General features: G+C 47.3%; 1 protein-coding gene across 1 annotated transcript in view; it reads left to right on the forward strand.

Annotated features, from left to right (window-relative positions):
- Nucleotides 1-17,848, forward strand: part of LOC115096908 (dynein beta chain, flagellar outer arm-like) — a 630,228-nt gene that overhangs the window by 352,549 nt on the left and 259,831 nt on the right. Inside the window, 2 exon segments of the mRNA XM_029612190.1 lie at nucleotides 3,652-3,903; nucleotides 17,509-17,655. Of these exon segments, the coding sequence (XP_029468050.1) occupies nucleotides 3,652-3,903; nucleotides 17,509-17,655 (399 nt within the window).

The following is a 17,848-nucleotide window of genomic DNA, read 5'->3' on the forward strand; positions in this document are numbered from 1 at the left end:
CATATAGCAGGTGTAACTTGCACTGGGTAGTTTTAGTGGGAATATTTTCAAAGCGAAATTGTGTGTGTCCAAGTTCACTTTGAAAATTGGTGTAACTTACGCACATGTAAGCAGCATAATTTGACAATTACTCTTTAGAAGCTTTGGGGAAAATTAAGAATTGTCGGAATTCCCTTCATCAACTCCATTTTCGATCTTTCTTTTAATGAATAAAATAATTTTGTTAGGTGGGGTTCAGAACAGTAATTTGAAAATCATATTATATAGATTTTACAGAATGTAAACAAATGTTTACTAGCTCAGCCATGTATCTCTTTCCTTAGTACAGATATACAAATGTCTCTATGTACTGATTATAATTGTGCTAAAATTGTTGAAAAAAATGAATTTTTATTGTGTTACATGGTTTAAGGGGGTAACTTTCCTACTCCCCGCGAGCCCCATGGGAACAAATTCTCAAAGAGATCCCTCTGTGATTTTGTAGCTGTACTAATAGTGATCTGACACTCAGGTCACTGAGGAAGTGACTTGACTGAATCACTTCAGATAATTTGGAGCAATCAAGATTTCAGATGTGAATTGGACTACTACTTCCTTTTACAACTGGTAAAATCCTGTTCGTCAAACCAGTTTGGATGTATATAGCATCAGTTTGTAGTGTTCAGTAACCACTTAGACCAAGTGTACGTCTTCTGTGGATTTGCTTGTATGTTTCCAGTGTGTATTGCTAGGATATGTACTGGAATTCAATGGGCATGATTCCAAAGCAGAGTAAGAGCAATGAAGGTACTGCAGGCCCATTTACATGGACTTCCCCTTTCAAAATCCACCCAACATGCATAATGTGAGTACAAATCCCCATGTGTACTTTCGCTCCCCCCCCCCCCCCCCCGATCTGTCCCTGCCCCCCACACAAGTAAACATCCATTTACCTGTGCAAATCCCTTTTTAAAATTGCCTCCAATAAATGTTCCAAATTCTAGAGTTGCTCAGAATCCATGAAGTACTCCCAGAAGGTGGGGGAAACTCAAATAGTATCCAAAATGCCAATGCTTTTTTGGAAAGTCAGTGTTGAGCAGAAACCACGCTGAGGATAAGATTTGTTAATTTGTCTGGAACTTGCTATTACAGTACAAATTGCATTTATGTCCTCCATAAATGTTGTGCTTGCATCTAGTTTCAAAGGCGTATCAAAAGAGCAGGTTATGAGCTGTGTCAAATTGCTCCATGTGCTTCGCTTTTTGTTCATCCTCCACCCAGGTTTTATTTGACATCTGGCATGCAGATAAACTTTACAAGGCTAGTTACCTCAAAAAATGTCCGTGCGCGTGCTTCCAGTGTAAAATGGTAAAGAGGACCGGGATTGTCCTTTGCAAGATTGGTGGCATATTAAATGAAAGAGAGTACTGCAAACATTCCAAAATGTACTGAGGGTCAACGAGAAAGAAACTTACAGAAGACGTTCATTTGCATTATAAGATCTCTATGCTGATGCCAGGGCTTCCCAAACCTGTCCTGATGGCCCCACAAGCAAATGGGGTTTTCAAGATATCTATTATAAATATACATGAGAGAAATCTGCATGCATGGGGGGATTTCTGGCATATGCAAATGACTCTCATGAACATTCATAATAACACAGAGGTCCATATTCAGTAAGCCGGGCAGTGGACAAGTTATCTGGTTGAAGTTAGCTGGATAACTTGTCCCATATAATCAGTGGGATAAATATATTGCAGAATATACCAGCCTAAAGTTATCTGGTTATGTTTGAATATAGCCGGTGAGGCCAGATAACTAACTACTTAACTGGATATCTTCAAAGATATCCAATTAAGTAGCACTGACCAAAAAAATAACAATAAAAGAAAGTGCAAGGAGCCTGCAGGTGGTCCTCGCCTATTCCTCCAGCAAATTTCATATCTCGCCTATTGGGCCTTTCACTCCCCACCCCTTCTCCAAAATCCCCCTAAACGAGGTAAAACCGTGGCGGGTGTCGTCTCCCCCCCCCCCCCCCCCCCGCTGGTCTCTCTGTTTCTTTAAGTAGGTAACACCGCAATCCTCCCATTCACCCATATATATTTTCAATTTGCCAGGCCACATGCCCCCCCCCCCCCCACGCAGACCCTCCCATCCACCCCGATTCCCAAATAAAAGAAGAAAAAAAAAATCTCCTCCGGGAGCAAGGTAGAACGTACCTGCTCCTGGCGCTCCGGCGCTGCTTCTGTCGGGAGCAGCAGCACTAGAAGCGTAAAACTACCACAGATTTGGCATTGTGAGGCGCGCGTCTAGGAGGGAACATGTTATGGGGTAAGTTCTTGACATGGATTCCCCCCGATGAAGTGTGCCACGAAACACTGACTGGTGTCCGGCTTCTTTCTTTCACTCGAGAATAAGAAAAAAATTTAAACTGTGGTTATATGTTTCTTGGGGGGGGGGGGGTTTCGCCCGCATGTTTGATTATCGTGAAAGCCTCTGGGATGAGGTGGATGATAAGAGAAGACCAGGTGACTCCTGGGGCGAGTCGCTGTCTGGCTTTGCTATTGCCTATCAGTAATGATTTTTAAGTATTTTTCAAATATGCTGTGCATCACTAGAGTCTACGAAAGGTATAAGTTTAACGTTGCCCCTTTTTTCATAACAATTGTTATTTCTGGGACAATCTATTCACTTTTCTTTGAGTGCACGTAAAACCATTTTTTGTTTTACATGTAAAAAAGGGGGGGGAGGGATGAAGGGCGTTCCAGGGATGGGCCAAGAGAAGCGTGCATAGGTTTCTGTTTTATTAGAGACTTAAACCTGTACGTTTGCCAAATTATTTGTGTAATTTTACACCTGTTAATTATCTGGTTGGGTGAGAGGTCTGCCTGAACTGGGAGGGGGGGGGCGGAGGAGTTCAGGGTGAAGAACTAGGAGAGTCTTGATGACCTGGAGAGGGACTGGGGCGAACAGGTGAAGGTATCGGCAAACTGATTATTTCAATTATGCACGCATGTTTTAAAATATACCCAATTTATGTGTGTAAATCAGAGTTTATCAAATAAACCATATTTTTTTTTTCCATGTAAAAAATATATGCACTTATGTTTTTAAAATGGGTGGAAAAAATGCACACTTTCAATGCATCGCAGATTTTGCCCATAAGCAACCATGTGCATATATTTGAGGGTAGACATGTGCATGTTTTATACCTCATACGTGAAGGTTATAAAATACTGTCACGTAGATCTCCATGTGGCCATATACACACATACATGGGGCTGCTCTCAGTTCTTTGAAAGTTATACTCTTATTGTATTATTATTTTAATTATCAGACAAGTTCACCTGGAATTTGCTAGGGTTTATTTTTGAAGTCCTAAATCCATGAGAAAAATGGATGCTTCTTTTTAAGTTCGATTATCCCATGAATCGAGGCAGCTTTTTTTTTTTTGGGTCTGGGTTTTATAGGTAAATACAGAATTTGCGACTTGTTTGTTCACATGCATTGCAACAGTTTCTGCCTGAGGAGTCGAAAACAGGGCTTCCAGGATATCTTTAATTACCTGCAGAGGCCCCCAGGCCAGGAGTGTGTACAACAGAGAAAAAACTGTGAGCATAACGGATGTTGAAGAACGTGTTGTTCACGCCTGTTACCGCTTCCTTTCCCCAGGCTACAGTGGAGCTGTTGTGTCGCTTGGCTCGAAGCCTGCGGAGCCCTCACGAGAACGGCAGCACGATGCTGTGTGGGGAAGGATGCCCTGGGTTTATCATCCCCTTAGTGAGGCTGGCAGCCCATCTATGCGGTTTTGCTGTTGTCCAGATTGGCTCCCATCCTACAGTGGAGGAGGATGAGGACGAAGAAAAGCGAGCTCAGCACTTCAGAGCTCAGCTGGTGGAGTGTTGCAGAAAGGCAGGTCTAAAGGTAGGGTACGGCCGGGACAGTGCAATTCAGCCACTTTTTTGTTGAGCTCATCATAGAAACATAATTTTTAATTGACCACTTTCTGCCATAGACAGGATATAGTCACGAAGGGGACAATTTCCAAAAGGTATTTACTCGGGTAAATTGCCCCGGCTGAAAGTTGTGCTCTTCACAGCGACTAAAAGTACACGCAAAGTGATGCACATGGGGAAGGATAATCCTAACTATTGGGGGGGGGGGGAGGGGCAATATTCAAACTCTTCGCTTTGGGATGAAGTCCGGCGGGTTCATTTTTCAGTCTTCATCTTTGCACCTCCTGTATTTTTTGTTCCAGGTACTTTTCCTATGGAAAATCACACACACACACACACACACACACACACACACACACACACACACACCTGAAAACGCAGCCTGCACGTGCCATTTTCCTCCCCCCCCCACCAGCCTAAACATGCCCCCGGGGCTGCCGCCTCTAAATGTGGCTATAAAAGTCCTCGCATATCATGAAACACCGCGCGCGCTTTTATCCATAATGAAAGAGGACCGTATTGAGACAGGCAGTTCACATGCATGAATCTTTGTTTACTTGTATCGACTCCCAATGTGGACGATGCTGGGTCCCATGCTAACAGTTACCGCTCGGGAAAATGACTTGGGGAGACCTTGTGCTGAATATTCAAAAGTATGCACATGCCTAAGACCTGCTTTTGCGCCTGTGAATTGGCATTTGAAAATTGGGGATTTGCGTACCTGAAAGGTACGAACAGAAGGGATTTCTGTACCTCTTTGAGCACGAACTGCAGTGAGACATTGGGTGGGGGTGGGGGGGAGGGGTTGGAAGGGAGCAGTGGAGTTGGAGGTGGGGGGAAGTCATGTACGCACATACGTTTGTTTTCGAAGTTAAGCACACAAACATACGCCTGCGTATATTTACACCCGCTCCTTAGCAGGAAGTTAAGGCATGCTAGTCTGGGCTACGCACGTTCCTGCTAATATTCAAGGAAAAAAATGAAAACAAACCAATCAGGGCACCAGTTTTCATATCTACCTGGGTTATTTTTGGTCTTTAATGAAGAATATTCAAAGTAAGTCCACTTAGAAAATTCAGGCTAAAGTCTGCGTGATGTCATAAAATTAGTCTCACTGTGGAGTGTGGACAATATGTGGAAATCCTCAACCAACCGTACAGCAGTGGTCAAAAAAGCAAAGAGAATGTTAGGATTTGCTTGGAAATGAAAGAAAAACAGAACTGGTGATATAATAATGCCTCTGTATAGATCCATGGTGTGATCATACTTTGAGTATTGTGTACAGGTCTGTTTGCCCCATCTCAAAAAAAAAAAAAAAAGATAGAGAAGAACTAGAAAACGTAAAGAGAAGATCAATTAAAATGATGGAAGGAAATAGAATGGCTCCTTTATGAAAAAAGGCTAAACTGGTTAGGGCTCTTCAACTTAGAGAAGAGATAGAGGGGATGTCATAGAGGAGGGGTGCTTAACTCCAGTCCTTGAGAGCCACAAACAGGCCTGGTTTTCAGGCTATCCAGATTGGATATGCATGAGATATATTTGCATATAATGGAGGTAGTGCATGACAATCTCTCTTATGCATATTCATTGTGGATAGCTTGAAAACCTGGCCTGTTTGTGGCTCTCGAGGAGCAGAGTTGGCCAGCCCCGCCTTGTATCTCTTCTCTGCTTCTACTATGTAAGCATGGATCAGATCTCCTATTTCAGGATTGGCCAACTCCAGTGCTCGAGAGCCACAAACAAGCCTGGTTTTCAGGATATCCACAATGAATATGCATGAGATAGATTGGGATGCACTGCCTCCATTGTATATACATCTCTTAACATGCATATTCATTGTGGATATCCTGAAAAACAGGTCTGTTTGTGGCTGTTGAGGACCGGAGTTGACAACCACTGTGATAGAGGTTTATAAAATCATGAGTGATGTGGATCAAGTTAATAGGGAACAATTATTTACCCTTTAAAATAAATACAAAGACTAGGAGGCACTCCATGAAACTAACTGGTGGAATATGTTGTGAAACACATCTAGCACAGATGAAACAAAATTATTCAGAGTAGTTAAATCACAAACGGATTGTGATACATTACAGGAAGACCTTGCAAAACTGGAAGATTGGGCATCCAAATGGCAGATGAAATTTAATGTGGACAAGTGCAAGGTGTTGCATATAGGGAAAAATAACCCTTGCTGTAGTTACACGATGTTAGGGTTCATGTTAGGAGCTACCACCCAGGAAAATGATCTAGGCATCATAGTGGATAATACTTTAAAATCGTCGGCTCAGTGTGCTGCAGCAGTCAAAAAAGCAAACAGAATGTTAGGAATTATTAGAAAGGGAATGGTTAATAAAACAGAAAATGTCATAATGCCTCTGTATCGCTCCATGGTGAGACTGCACCTGGAATACTGTGTATAATTCTGGTCGCCGCATCTTAAAAAAGATATAGTTGCGATGGAAAAGGTACAGAGAAGAGCAACCAAAATGATAAAGGGGATGGAACAGCTCCCCTATGAGGAAAGGCTGAAGAGGTTAGGGCTGTTCTGTCTGGAGAAGAGACGGCTGAGGGGGGATATGATAGAAGTCTTTAAGATCATGAGAGGTCTTGAGCGAGTAGATGTGAATTGGTTATTTACACTTTCGAATAATAGAAGGACTAGGGGGCATTCCATGAAGTTAGCAAGTAGCACATTTAAGACTCATTGGAGAAAATTCTTTTTCACTCAATGCACAATAAAGGTCTGGAATTTGTTGCCAGAGGATGTGGTTGAAGCAGTTATGTAGATGGGTTCAAAAAAGGGTTGGATAAGTTCTTGGAGGAGGAGACCATTAACGGCTATTCCCTGTACGTACCAGGATCAGTCCAGGACATCTGGGTTGTGACTCCGCACCAGTAGGTGGAGACAGAGCAAAACTTGTGGGCGGAGCCATATATATGCCCCTGTGCCAGTCACAGCCCCTCAGTCTTACTCTGTCTCCAGTAGGTGGTGCAGGTGCAGTCACAGCCTCTGCCTGCACTGATTGTGGTAGTTAGTCAGGTTTTTCGGATTTTTCTCTTTTAAATTTGATTTTCTTTTAAATTTGGTTGTTTTTTAGTGAGTAGAGTCCTGTCTGCCCTGCCTCCCAGGGGGGCTGCGAGGTTCTGAGGGGACCACCCCCCCCTGGTTGAGGCCGCTGCTAGGGTCGAGAACCCGGCTTACTAGTAGCAGCGCTAGGGGTTGACACCGGGGAGCCCGGTTCACTCACCCCTCTTGCAACAGGGCTCCAGGACCGTGGACAGCGACAAGCGGTAGGGAAAAAAAAAAAAATAAAGTTTCTATTTTGTTTGTTTGCGCCTGCTCTCTGCTACTTAGTGCTACCGCTCCGGTTTTGTCGGGGGGGGGGGGGAGGTGCTGGTCGCAGGGGGGTAGTCGCGGTGCTATTTTAGTTTCGGTTTTATTATTTTTTTCTGTCAGTCATTGCGCTTGTATTTCCCGCATTTTTTTGCTGCCATGCCTCGCGGCTCTTCTTGCCGGGCCTGCGGCTCGGCGCGCGCGCGGCTTTCGAGGGATGGCCTCTGTGCCTCTTGTCTCCCGGGCGATGAAGGCTCGTCGGGGGCGTCTCGGGGGGTCCGTTCTCGGGCCGCGCATTCGCCACCGCGCGCCAGTGCTCTGCCTGACAAACAGCAGGATCTTTTCCCGCTCAGCGCGGGAGTGGCGGCCATTTTGGCCACAGGCAAGGAAATCAGGCGGGAGCTGGCAGGGAACTCTGCCATGCCTCCACCGCTTTCTCCGCAGTCAAGTCTTGCGGGGGGGGGTTGCTCCGGAGAGGTCTCGGTCTCGGGAGGGCTCCAGACTCGATTCCTCGGACTCGGGTTCTTTTTCGGAAGATTTTGCGCTTCTTCTACGCAAAGTCCTTAAGTGTAAGCGCAGCAGGCGCAGGCGAAAAGGAGCCTCCGAGGGGGGCCCTAGTAAGCATGCCTCAAAGAAGCGGAAGACTAGGGAAGTCGAGGGGTCCTCCAGACAGCCCCCGCGGGGGAAGCAATCCCTGTGGGGAGTCCCACAGGAGTCGGAATCGGAGTTTTCGTCCTCGACTGACACGGATCCTGCCGAAGAGCCCCTGAAGGGGGCTGAGGAGACGACGGCGGACGGCTCCTCTCAGCCTGGAGTGAGCAAAGGAGCTCAGGCTGTGGAGGGAGATGATCCCAAAGTGGTCCGCCTCTTCCGTAGAGACGAGCTGATCCCTCTGATTCCGGCCATTCTTCAGGAGCTAGGAATTGAGGCTCCCCCAGTGGGGGTCCGTCAGGAGGCCAACATGGATCCGGTTCTGCTAGGTCTCACGGGACCGGCAGTGGCTTTTCCTTTTCATTTTTCGTCCACGGATATTTTGTTTAGAGAATGGGATACGCCGGAGCTGGGTCTGAAGGTCAGTAAGGCCATGGATAAACTGTATCCACTCCCTGAAGATGCGCTGGACCTCCTCAGATTTCCGAAAGTGGACTCAGCAGTCTCGGCGGTGACAAAGAGATCTACTATCCCGGTTACGGGAGCGACGGCCCTCAGGGATATCCAGGACAGGAAGCTGGAGGTACAGCTTAAGAAGATTTTTGAGATGTCCGCTCTAGGGGTGCGGGCCGCCATCTGTACTAATTTTGCAATGCGGGCTAGTCTGCGCTGGGCCCAAGTTCTTCAGGCGAATGCTGGTCTATCCCCGGAAGAGGCGTCTCAGGCTGATCGACTTGAAGCGGCAATAGCGTATGGAGCAGATGCTTTACATGATCTATTGCGGACCTCTGCCAGATCCATGGTGGCGTCTGTTTCGGCGCGTCGCCTTTTGTGATTACGGAACTGGGCAGCGGATGGCTCTTCTAAAGCTCACCTTGGATCACTGCCATTCAAAGGTAAGCTGCTATTCGGCAAAGAATTGGATGACCTGATGATCTCCCTAGGAGAGAACAGGGCGTTTAAGCTGCCCGAGGATAAGTACAGAGCGCGGTCCTCCTTCTCCTCCAGGTCACGGTTCCGTGGTTCCAGAAAATCTCGGGTCCCTCGTACAGGTCTTCTTCCTCCCGGACCCCTCAGTGGCAGCAATCCTTTCGAGGAAAGCGGTTTGGCAAACAGGGAGGAACCTCGGCCGCGGGAGGTCACAAGGGGCCGCAATGAAATGCGGTCGGTCCAATCCTCGCCTCAGTCTCTGCACGAGATCCCAAATGTCGGGGCGCGGTTAACGTTGTTTTTCGAGGATTGGGCCAGAGTTACTTCGGACCAGTGGGTCCTCGACGTGATAAGACACGGTTACGCATTAGATTTTGTTCGAATTCCAGCGGACAAGTTCCTAGTCTCTCCTTGCAAAGCTCCGGACAAAAAGGAGGCAGTGCTAGACACTATCCGGCGCTTAGAAAGCTTGGGAGCTATCGTTCCGGTCCCGATCCATCAGCGCGGCGAAGGCCGTTACTCCATTTACTTCATAGTCCCAAAGAAAGACGGCACGTCAAGGCCGATCTTGGACCTCAAAGGCGTAAACAGATGCCTACGCGTTCCTCATTTCAAGATGGAGACGATTCGTTCGGTTATTGCTTCGGTAAGGCCAGGCGAATTCTTGGCTTCTCTGGACCTCACGGAGGCGTACCTGCACGTGGGAATTCGGCTGGAGTTCCAGAAATTCCTACGGTTCTGCATTCTGGGGCGGCATTTTCAGTTCCGGGCGCTACTGTTTGGTCTCGCGACCGCTCCTCGCACGTTCACAAAAGTGATGGTGGTAGTAGCGGCGCAACTACGCCGAGAAGGTCTCCTGGTTCATCCTTACCTGGACGATTGGTTGATTCGCGCAAAATCCAAGCCTCTGTGTCAGCAAGCAGTGGCCAGAGTCCTCCAGGTGTTACAGTCTCTAGGCTGGGTGATCAATTTCAGCAAGAGTCAACTGGTACCGACTCAGACCCTAGAATACCTCGGAGCTCTATTCAACACGAGGCACGGCAAAGTGATCTTGTCCCAGGAACGCAGGGACAAGCTACAGTCTCAGGTGCGGCGATTGCTCTCTCTTCACAGTCCTCGAGTTTGCGATTATCTGACGGTCCTGGGCTCGATGGCTTCAACACTAGCCCTGGTTCCCTGGGCGTTCGCTCACCTGCGGCCGTTGCAGTCGTCCTTACTATCCCGTTGGCGGCCGGTCTCGGAGGAGTTTTTCCTGCCTCTTCCACTCGAGGGCCAAGCGAGATCCAGCCTCCACTGGTGGCTCGACTCCAAGCATCTATCCTGTGGAGTGTCCCTGCTGGTACCCAAATGGACGGTAGTGACCACGGATGCCAGTCTCTCCGGCTGGGGAGCAGTTTGCCTAGGAAGGTCGGTCCAGGGGCTATGGACAGCGTCTCAAACCCAGTGGTCTATCAACCGACTAGAGACCAGAGCGGTCCGTCTAGCTCTCCAAGCATTTTTACCGTTACTAAGCGGAAAGGCGGTCCGAGTACTATCGGACAACGCAACCACTGTGGCCTACATCAATCGACAAGGAGGGACGCGGAGTCCACAGGTGGCTGCGGAGGCACAGCTCTTGATGACCTGGTCAGAACAAAATCTCAGCAACATAGCAGCCTCTCACATTGCCGGGGTCGACAATGTACAGGCGGATTTTCTAAGTCGTCATCACCTCGATCCCGGAGAGTGGGAGTTGGCGGACGAAGCTTTTCGGCTCATCTGCAGGACATGGGGAGTTCCCCACATGGTTCTGATGGCCACATGGGACAACGCGAAGGCTCCACGATTCTTCAGTCGGCGTCGAGAACGGGGAGCAGAAGGCGTCGACGCGCTGGTACTTCCATGGCCGACGGATGTACTTCTTTACGTGTTTCCCCCGTGGCCGATGATAGGCAAGATTCTTCGGCGCATAGAGTTGCACCCGTTTCATGTGATCATGGTAGCACCGGAATGGCCGCGTCGTCTGTGGTTCGCAGATCTCATCCAGTTGTCAGTGTCGTTACCCATTCGTCTCCAGGGGTTCGCGGGGCTCCTACGTCAGGGCCCCGTCTGTTTGGAGGATGCGGATCACTTCTGTCTCGCGGCATGGCTTTTGAGAGGAATCGTCTGAAGAAAAAAGGTTACTCAGACGCGGTGATAGCTACTTTGCTGAGGTCCAGGAAACAGTCTACGTTTCTGGCTTATGTCCGGGTCTGGATGGTTTTTTGAGGATTGGTGCGTGCAGCGAGGGGTGGATCCCATTTCCGCTTCAGTCTCAGATATTCTAACGTTTCTTCAAGCCGGTCTGTCCAAAGGCTTGGCGTGCAGTTCGCTACGGGTCCAGGTGGCAGCTCTTGGTTGTTTGCGGGGTAAGGTCCGGGGAACCTCCCTGGCTCTTCATCCGGATATTTCCCGTTTTCTTCGAGGGGCTAAACACCTCCGTCCTCCATTGCGTCCCCCCTGTCCGTCTTGGAACCTTAACTGGGTTCTTTCCGCTCTAGGTTCCGCTCCTTTTGAGCCATTGAAGCGTACAACTATTAAGGACCTTACTTTGAAGACGGTGTTTTTGGTGGCAATTGCCTCGGCTCGGCGTGTTTCGGAATTGCAGGCGCTGTCCTGTAGGGAACCGTTCTTGCGGATTTCCGATTCCGGAGTATCCTTGCGGACGGTTCCTTCCTTCCTTCCTAAAGTGGTGTCGTCTTTTCACGTCAATCAGTCAGTGGAGTTACCGGCCTTCAGGGTCGGGGAGTCCACTGATCCCCAGTTCAGAGAACTGCGAAAGCTGGACGTGCGAAGGTCTCTTCTTCATTATTTGGAGGTTACTAATCCGTTCCGGGTAACCGACCATCTGTTCGTTTTGTTTTCAGGGCCAAAGAAAGGGGCCGCGGCGTCCCGCACAACGATTGCGCGTTGGTTTAAACAGGCTATTGGTTCAGCGTACTTGGTAAAGGGTAAGCCGCTTCCGGTGGGTCTTCGGGCTCATTCGACTCGTTCCCAGGCCGCGTCCTGGGCGGAAGCTTCTCAGGTATCGCCTCAGGAGATTTGCAGGGCGGCTACCTGGAAGTCGATGCATACTTTTATCAGGCATTACCGGTTGGATGTCCGGTCTACCGATTCTGGGGGATTTGGAGAGAGGGTACTTCGAGCGGGCCTCTCTGCTTCCCACCCTCGGTAAGTTTTGCTCTGGTACAACCCAGGTGTCCTGGACTGATCCTGGTACGTACAGGGAAAGGAAAATTAGTTTCTTACCTGATAATTTTCGTTCCTGTAGTACCAAGGATCAGTCCAGGATCCCGCCCGCAGGGCTTCGCTACAGTAACGGAGAGTACGCTCATAATATTTTCTTAGTTCTGCTGTTAGCTTGTTTAGCTCTCCCGGTTGGGGAGTCCGGTTCAAGTAGGAGTTTGGTGTTAGTTTAGTTAGAAGTGAATTTTCTAGCCAATGTTGTTACTTGGTTGCATGGCTACTTTGACATTACGTATGACTGAGGGGCTGTGACTGGCACAGGGGCATATATATGGCTCTGCCCACAAGTTTTGCTCTGTCTCCACCTACTGGTGCGGAGTCACAACCCAGGTGTCCTGGACTGATCCTTGGTACTACAGGAACGAAAATTATCAGGTAAGAAACTAATTTTCCTTTAATCAAGTTTACTTAGGGAATAGCCACTGCTATTAATTGCATCAGTAGCATGGGATCTTCTTAATGATTGGATAATTGCCAGGTTCTTGTGGCCTGGTTTGGCTTTTGTTGGAAACAGGATGCTGGGCTTGATGGACCCTTGGTCTGACCCAGCATGGCAATTTCTTATGTTCTTATGTTCTTAGCACAGCTGGATTTAAAAATGTTTAGACAGATTACTTAATGACCTGTCAATTAACAATAAAATAAGCCCAGGCAGACATGAGGATCACCCATTCAGATCTGCCTGTTACTCAAAGAAACCCAAATTGGCAACCATCGGAGACAGGATTCTGGGCTTCATGGACCATTGGTCTAACCAAGCATGGCACTTCTCACATTCTTAAGAAAGTCAAATTTCTGCACCTTTCTAAGCGGTTTCCATTTCCTTTGCAGAGAACTCTAAATGCCATACATTGAGTCCACGATCTCCATAGCAAGGGATACATGCTGAGTCAGTCCAGGTTTCCCCTTTTGCATGCAGGGAGATGTTGCCATGATTTTTTCTTAGGGAAATCAGAGCAACGGTTCCATGTATGCAAGAGGGTAAACTCAGAACTAGCTCAGCTTGTTCCCCGTGACATGGAGCTATTATGGTCATTCCAAGTGTAATGCAATATGTTCTTAGTGCTCACCTTATTATCCTCAGCTCCACCTGTGCCCCCTGCAATGTCTAGCTAGTCGGGTTTTCAGGATATCCCTGATGAATATGCAAGAGATATATTGGCATACATTGGAGGCAGTGGTGTGCATATATATTTCATGCATAGCCATTAGGGATATCCTAAAAAACTGACTGGCTAGGGGGAAGACCCAAAGACCGGTTAGAACATCCTGGTGCTATCCAACCTGAAAATCTGAATGATTGACAAGGAGATACACAATACACATTGAGAACTAATGCTCGTGCAGTGAGGCTTGTTCCGTGCTTGATCATCAAAGAAAGCACACTGAAAATAATTCTCGTTAAATATAACATTTTCTGGATGCACACATATTTGGCCCTTTCTCAGGATATTACCACTCCATCAGAATAAAATATCTATTTTAAATAAGGCAGTAAAACAACACCTGCCATCTCCTGCTGCTTTAGATACTAAACTGTTCGGAAAGCACAAACCTCACTTGTTGATGGAGGGATCAATTCCCACTGAAGCTGTTTTGTTTCTCATAGCTGCAAATATATGCTTTTCGGTTCGATACTTAGTCTGTCTCATCATCGATACATTATCGGCAATAAGCTGCTGAATTCCAGCTGTGAAGGACAATTTTACATAAAAAATAATTACTTTTCACACGTTCTGGAATTTAATTAGTCACTTATTGCACTGTTTAATCATTAGTGAGGTTTTCATTAAGGTAATTATAGGTGTTAAACTTTTTTTTTTTTTTATATATATATATATACTAGATTGTTGTATCTTTGGGTTATAACAAAAACAAAACCTGCTGCTGTTAAGAGGGCAGTAACAAAGGTTATGACCATGTGGTGTCAGAGGACATTTTTGAAAGGGGCTTACGTGGGTTACTCTGGAGATACCTTTGAGCACATCTAGGCCCGGATTTCCGCTGCCCCTGTCCTAGCAGCTTTCCTGAGTGGCAGTGTCCTGCCCTCTTAAAGGTGCAGGGGTTTGTAGGTGGGCGGCATTAGGACTGTAAAATAGAATCTGTAGCCTCCCTGCACCTTTAAGAGTGTGTGTGTGTTTGCAGGAGAGGGTGGGGGCAGAGTGTGTGTGTGTTTGCAGGAGAGGGTGGGGGCAGAGTGGGTCTGATGAGATACCACCACTCAGGAAATGAAGGAAGAAGGGAGAATGACGTTTTTATAACACAGGAGAAAAATCCATGGGAAAAGTCATTTTTCCACTGATAATCTTTCTTAGAACATTGAAATTCCCAGGAAAAATAAAATAAAATCTGAAAACGAAGGCCCTCTAAATATATATACTGTATTAGGAGGTTTCTTGCATGTGCAGTAATACTAAGTTTCCTCTATTCCTCTACTGTGTTCTCACCGAACATAGACCCCCCCCCCCCCCCCCCCACTGATGCTACTACACTGCTACTGCTACTACTATATAATCTTTCTATAGCAATTCTAGGCATGCACAGTTCTTTACAGATACATAAGAGACAATCCCTGCTCCATGGAGCTTACAGTCCTGTTGAGACAAACAGAAAAGACAAACAAGACATAATAAGGCAACAGAGCACGAGTTTCAGAGTCAGAGGATGAAAAGTTAATTTGGCAACATTAGTCCTGAATGGTAGTTTGGGTGAGATCTCTGTGTCTGACTATAATTTAATGAGATGAGTATAACCATTGCCCTATCCCAGCCTTTCATCTTTCCTTCTCTGACTCTCACTGCCTTCAATCCTCCATTTCCTCTTCTGTTTCTCCTATTAGAGATGTGCAAACTCTAAATTTTCAGTTAGGCTCTTTTTCATTTTGTGTTTTTTTTGTTTTTTTGTTTTAACATAAGAACATAAGAACATGCCATACTAGGTCAGACCAAGAGTCCATCAAGCCCAGCATCCTGTTTCCAACAGTGGCCAATCCAGGCCATAATAACAGGGGGCTATCGGCGCGGGAGGGGGGGGGGGCGTGTTGGGGGGTGGCATGACGTTCGGGGCGTTCCAGGGTGCATTCCGGGGGGCGTGGTGCCGGCCCGGGGGCGTTCTGGAGGGTGAGACCGAGGCCTCTGGACCAGCCCTCAGGTCGGGTGATGGCGCGGCAACGGGCCATCGGCGCACATGAGTTACGCCTACTTCGAGCAGGCGTAACTTGTGCGATAAAGGTAGGGGGGGTTAGATAGGGCCGAGGGGGTGGGTTAGGTAGGGGAAGGGAGGGGAAGGTGCGGGGGGGGGGGTGTGGAAGGAAAGTTCCCTCTGAGGCGCGTGCAAGTTGCACAACTGTGCACCCCTTGCGCACGCCGACCCCGGATTTTAGAAGCTATGCGCGGCCACGCTCGTATCTTATAAAATCCGGCGTACTTTTGTTCGCGCCTGGTGCACGAACAAAAGTACGTGCGCGCTGTTTTTTAAAATGTACCCCTCAGTCTATTCCATGTTACCATTGCTAGTAATAGCAGTGGCTATTCTCTAACGGGTGGATTTTAAAAGCCCTGCTCGCGTAAATCCGCCCGGATTTATGCGAGCAGGGCCCTTGCGCACCAGCGCGCCTATTTTGCATAGGCCGCCGGCGCGCGTAGAGCCCCGGGACGTGTGTAGGTCCCGGGGTTTTTTGAAGGGGGCGTGTCGGGGGCGGGGCCGTATGACACGGTGTTTCAGGGGTGGGACCAGGGGCGTGGCGCCGGCCCGGGGCCGTGGTCCAGGCCTCCGGACCAGCCCCCGGGTCGGATGACGGCGCGCCAGCAGTCCGCTGGCGCGTGTAGATTTACGTCTGCTTCTAGCAGGCGTAAATCTAGGGACAAAGGTAAAGGGGGGATTTAGATAGGGCCGGGGTGGGTGGGTTAGGTAGGGGAAGGGAGGGGAAGGTGAGGGGAGGGCGAAAGAAAGTTCCCTCCGAGGCCGCTCCGATTTCAGAGCGGCCTCGGAGGGAACGGAGGCAGGCTGCCCAAAATCGGCAGCCTTGCGCGCGCCGATCCAGGATTTTATAAGATACGCGCGGCTATGCGCGTATCTTATAAAATCCAGCGTACTTTTGTTTGTGCCTGCTGTGCGAACAAAAGTATGCGATCGCGCTTTTTTAAAAAAATCTACCCCTATGTCAACTTAATTAATAGCAGGTAATGGACTTCTCCTCCAAGAACTTATCCAATCCTTTTTTAAACCCAGCTACACCAACTGCACTAACCACTGTTTTTATTCAGTTTATTAAATGCTTCTTTTTTGTTTGATTCATTTGTCAAACTGAAAAATAACAAATAACTCAAATCATTAAAAAAAAAAAAAAAAAAAGGGAGCATACATCAAAATGGAACTATCTGCACTGGAGGAAGGTGCCAAAGTAACATCGCTTTGATGTTGGTCCTCTAGACAGACAGCATAATTTTTCAAGCTCTAGGCCTATGAAGAGCAATGGGAAATTTAGGCCTGGGCCTAGGCCTTGGCGCTGAGCACAGCCTGGGCCTAGACTTAGATGCTGGGCTGAGCCTTGGCATCGGGCCAAGCGTGGCTAGCCTGCGGCACCAGGCCGTGGCACCCAGGCTAGGCTGTGGTGCTGGAAAGGCTCAGCCAGGGCCACTGGAGGCACAATACAAAAATACTCACAAATATTTGGGTGTATTTTCATAGGAGGCTATTTTTAGTTCATTACATTTGGAATGAACCGAAAATGGCTTCATTCATTGCATTTTTGGCATTTGTTAAAAATGAATGCACATCCCTGTCTCCTATCTCTCTCTCTCTCTCTCTCTCTCTCTAAATAGAAGAATAAATAATTCCTTATGCTTACTTTCTCTCAAAGTATTTCAGTACATGGCTAGAGCATGAACACCGTATGCCTGCATGGGAGCTGGTTAACTTAACCAACTTTTCTGTTTGGGAATCTTGAAATACTGTTTTACTTCTGTTCTTCAAATGGATATACTGCTGGAACAATCCATCCCTTTTTGTTTTAACCCTGGAAGTGCCTTTGCATGCAAAATGCACATTCACAAAAACTGCATTTATGGTTCTTGGAATATATAGCAAACTATGAATAGCTGTGTTTTAAGGCACAGAAGGAAGTAAGCATTGCTTGCAAATGTATTCGTGTTTTGAGATATTTATGTCAGTTTGGTATTTCTGTGGTTTTTTCCCATAACATTTCAACAATTTGATTTGAAGTGTAAGGATTATATAGTGTCTAATATACAAGTGGATCTTGCTTATTTTGTTTACGCAAACTGCAAAAATCTAGAGTGAGTAAAAGCCAAACAACTACGATGCATGTTTTCATCTGTTTCTTTGCTTGTAATTGCTCTTCTTCTTAATACTTTTTGTCAACCAACTCAGGGTGAAAAGATTCTGCTCCTTTTGACAGAAGAAGAGGTGCACAAAGCCGCCCTGGCATACATGACTGATTTTATTGTGTCTAGATCGGTATCCCACCTCTTCACATCAGAGCAGCAGGCAACCATAGCAAGTGCTATGAGAAATGAGGTACACAGCATCTTCTGTTACTTACCGTGTGAATAATGTAGCTTTTAACATCTTCACAGTGTACGAAAAGCACGTACTACCACAAACCCAGCGAGAAACCTCTGAATAAGGATTTTCTTCTTGTATATGCAGGTGGATTCCACATGGGCCGAACTGATTGGCCAGTTCAAGGGGGGGGGGGGTGGTTATACTT

This window comes from Rhinatrema bivittatum, chromosome 8 (genome assembly GCF_901001135.1).
Source record: "Rhinatrema bivittatum chromosome 8, aRhiBiv1.1, whole genome shotgun sequence".
In the NCBI taxonomy this organism is placed as follows: domain Eukaryota; kingdom Metazoa; phylum Chordata; class Amphibia; order Gymnophiona; family Rhinatrematidae; genus Rhinatrema; species Rhinatrema bivittatum.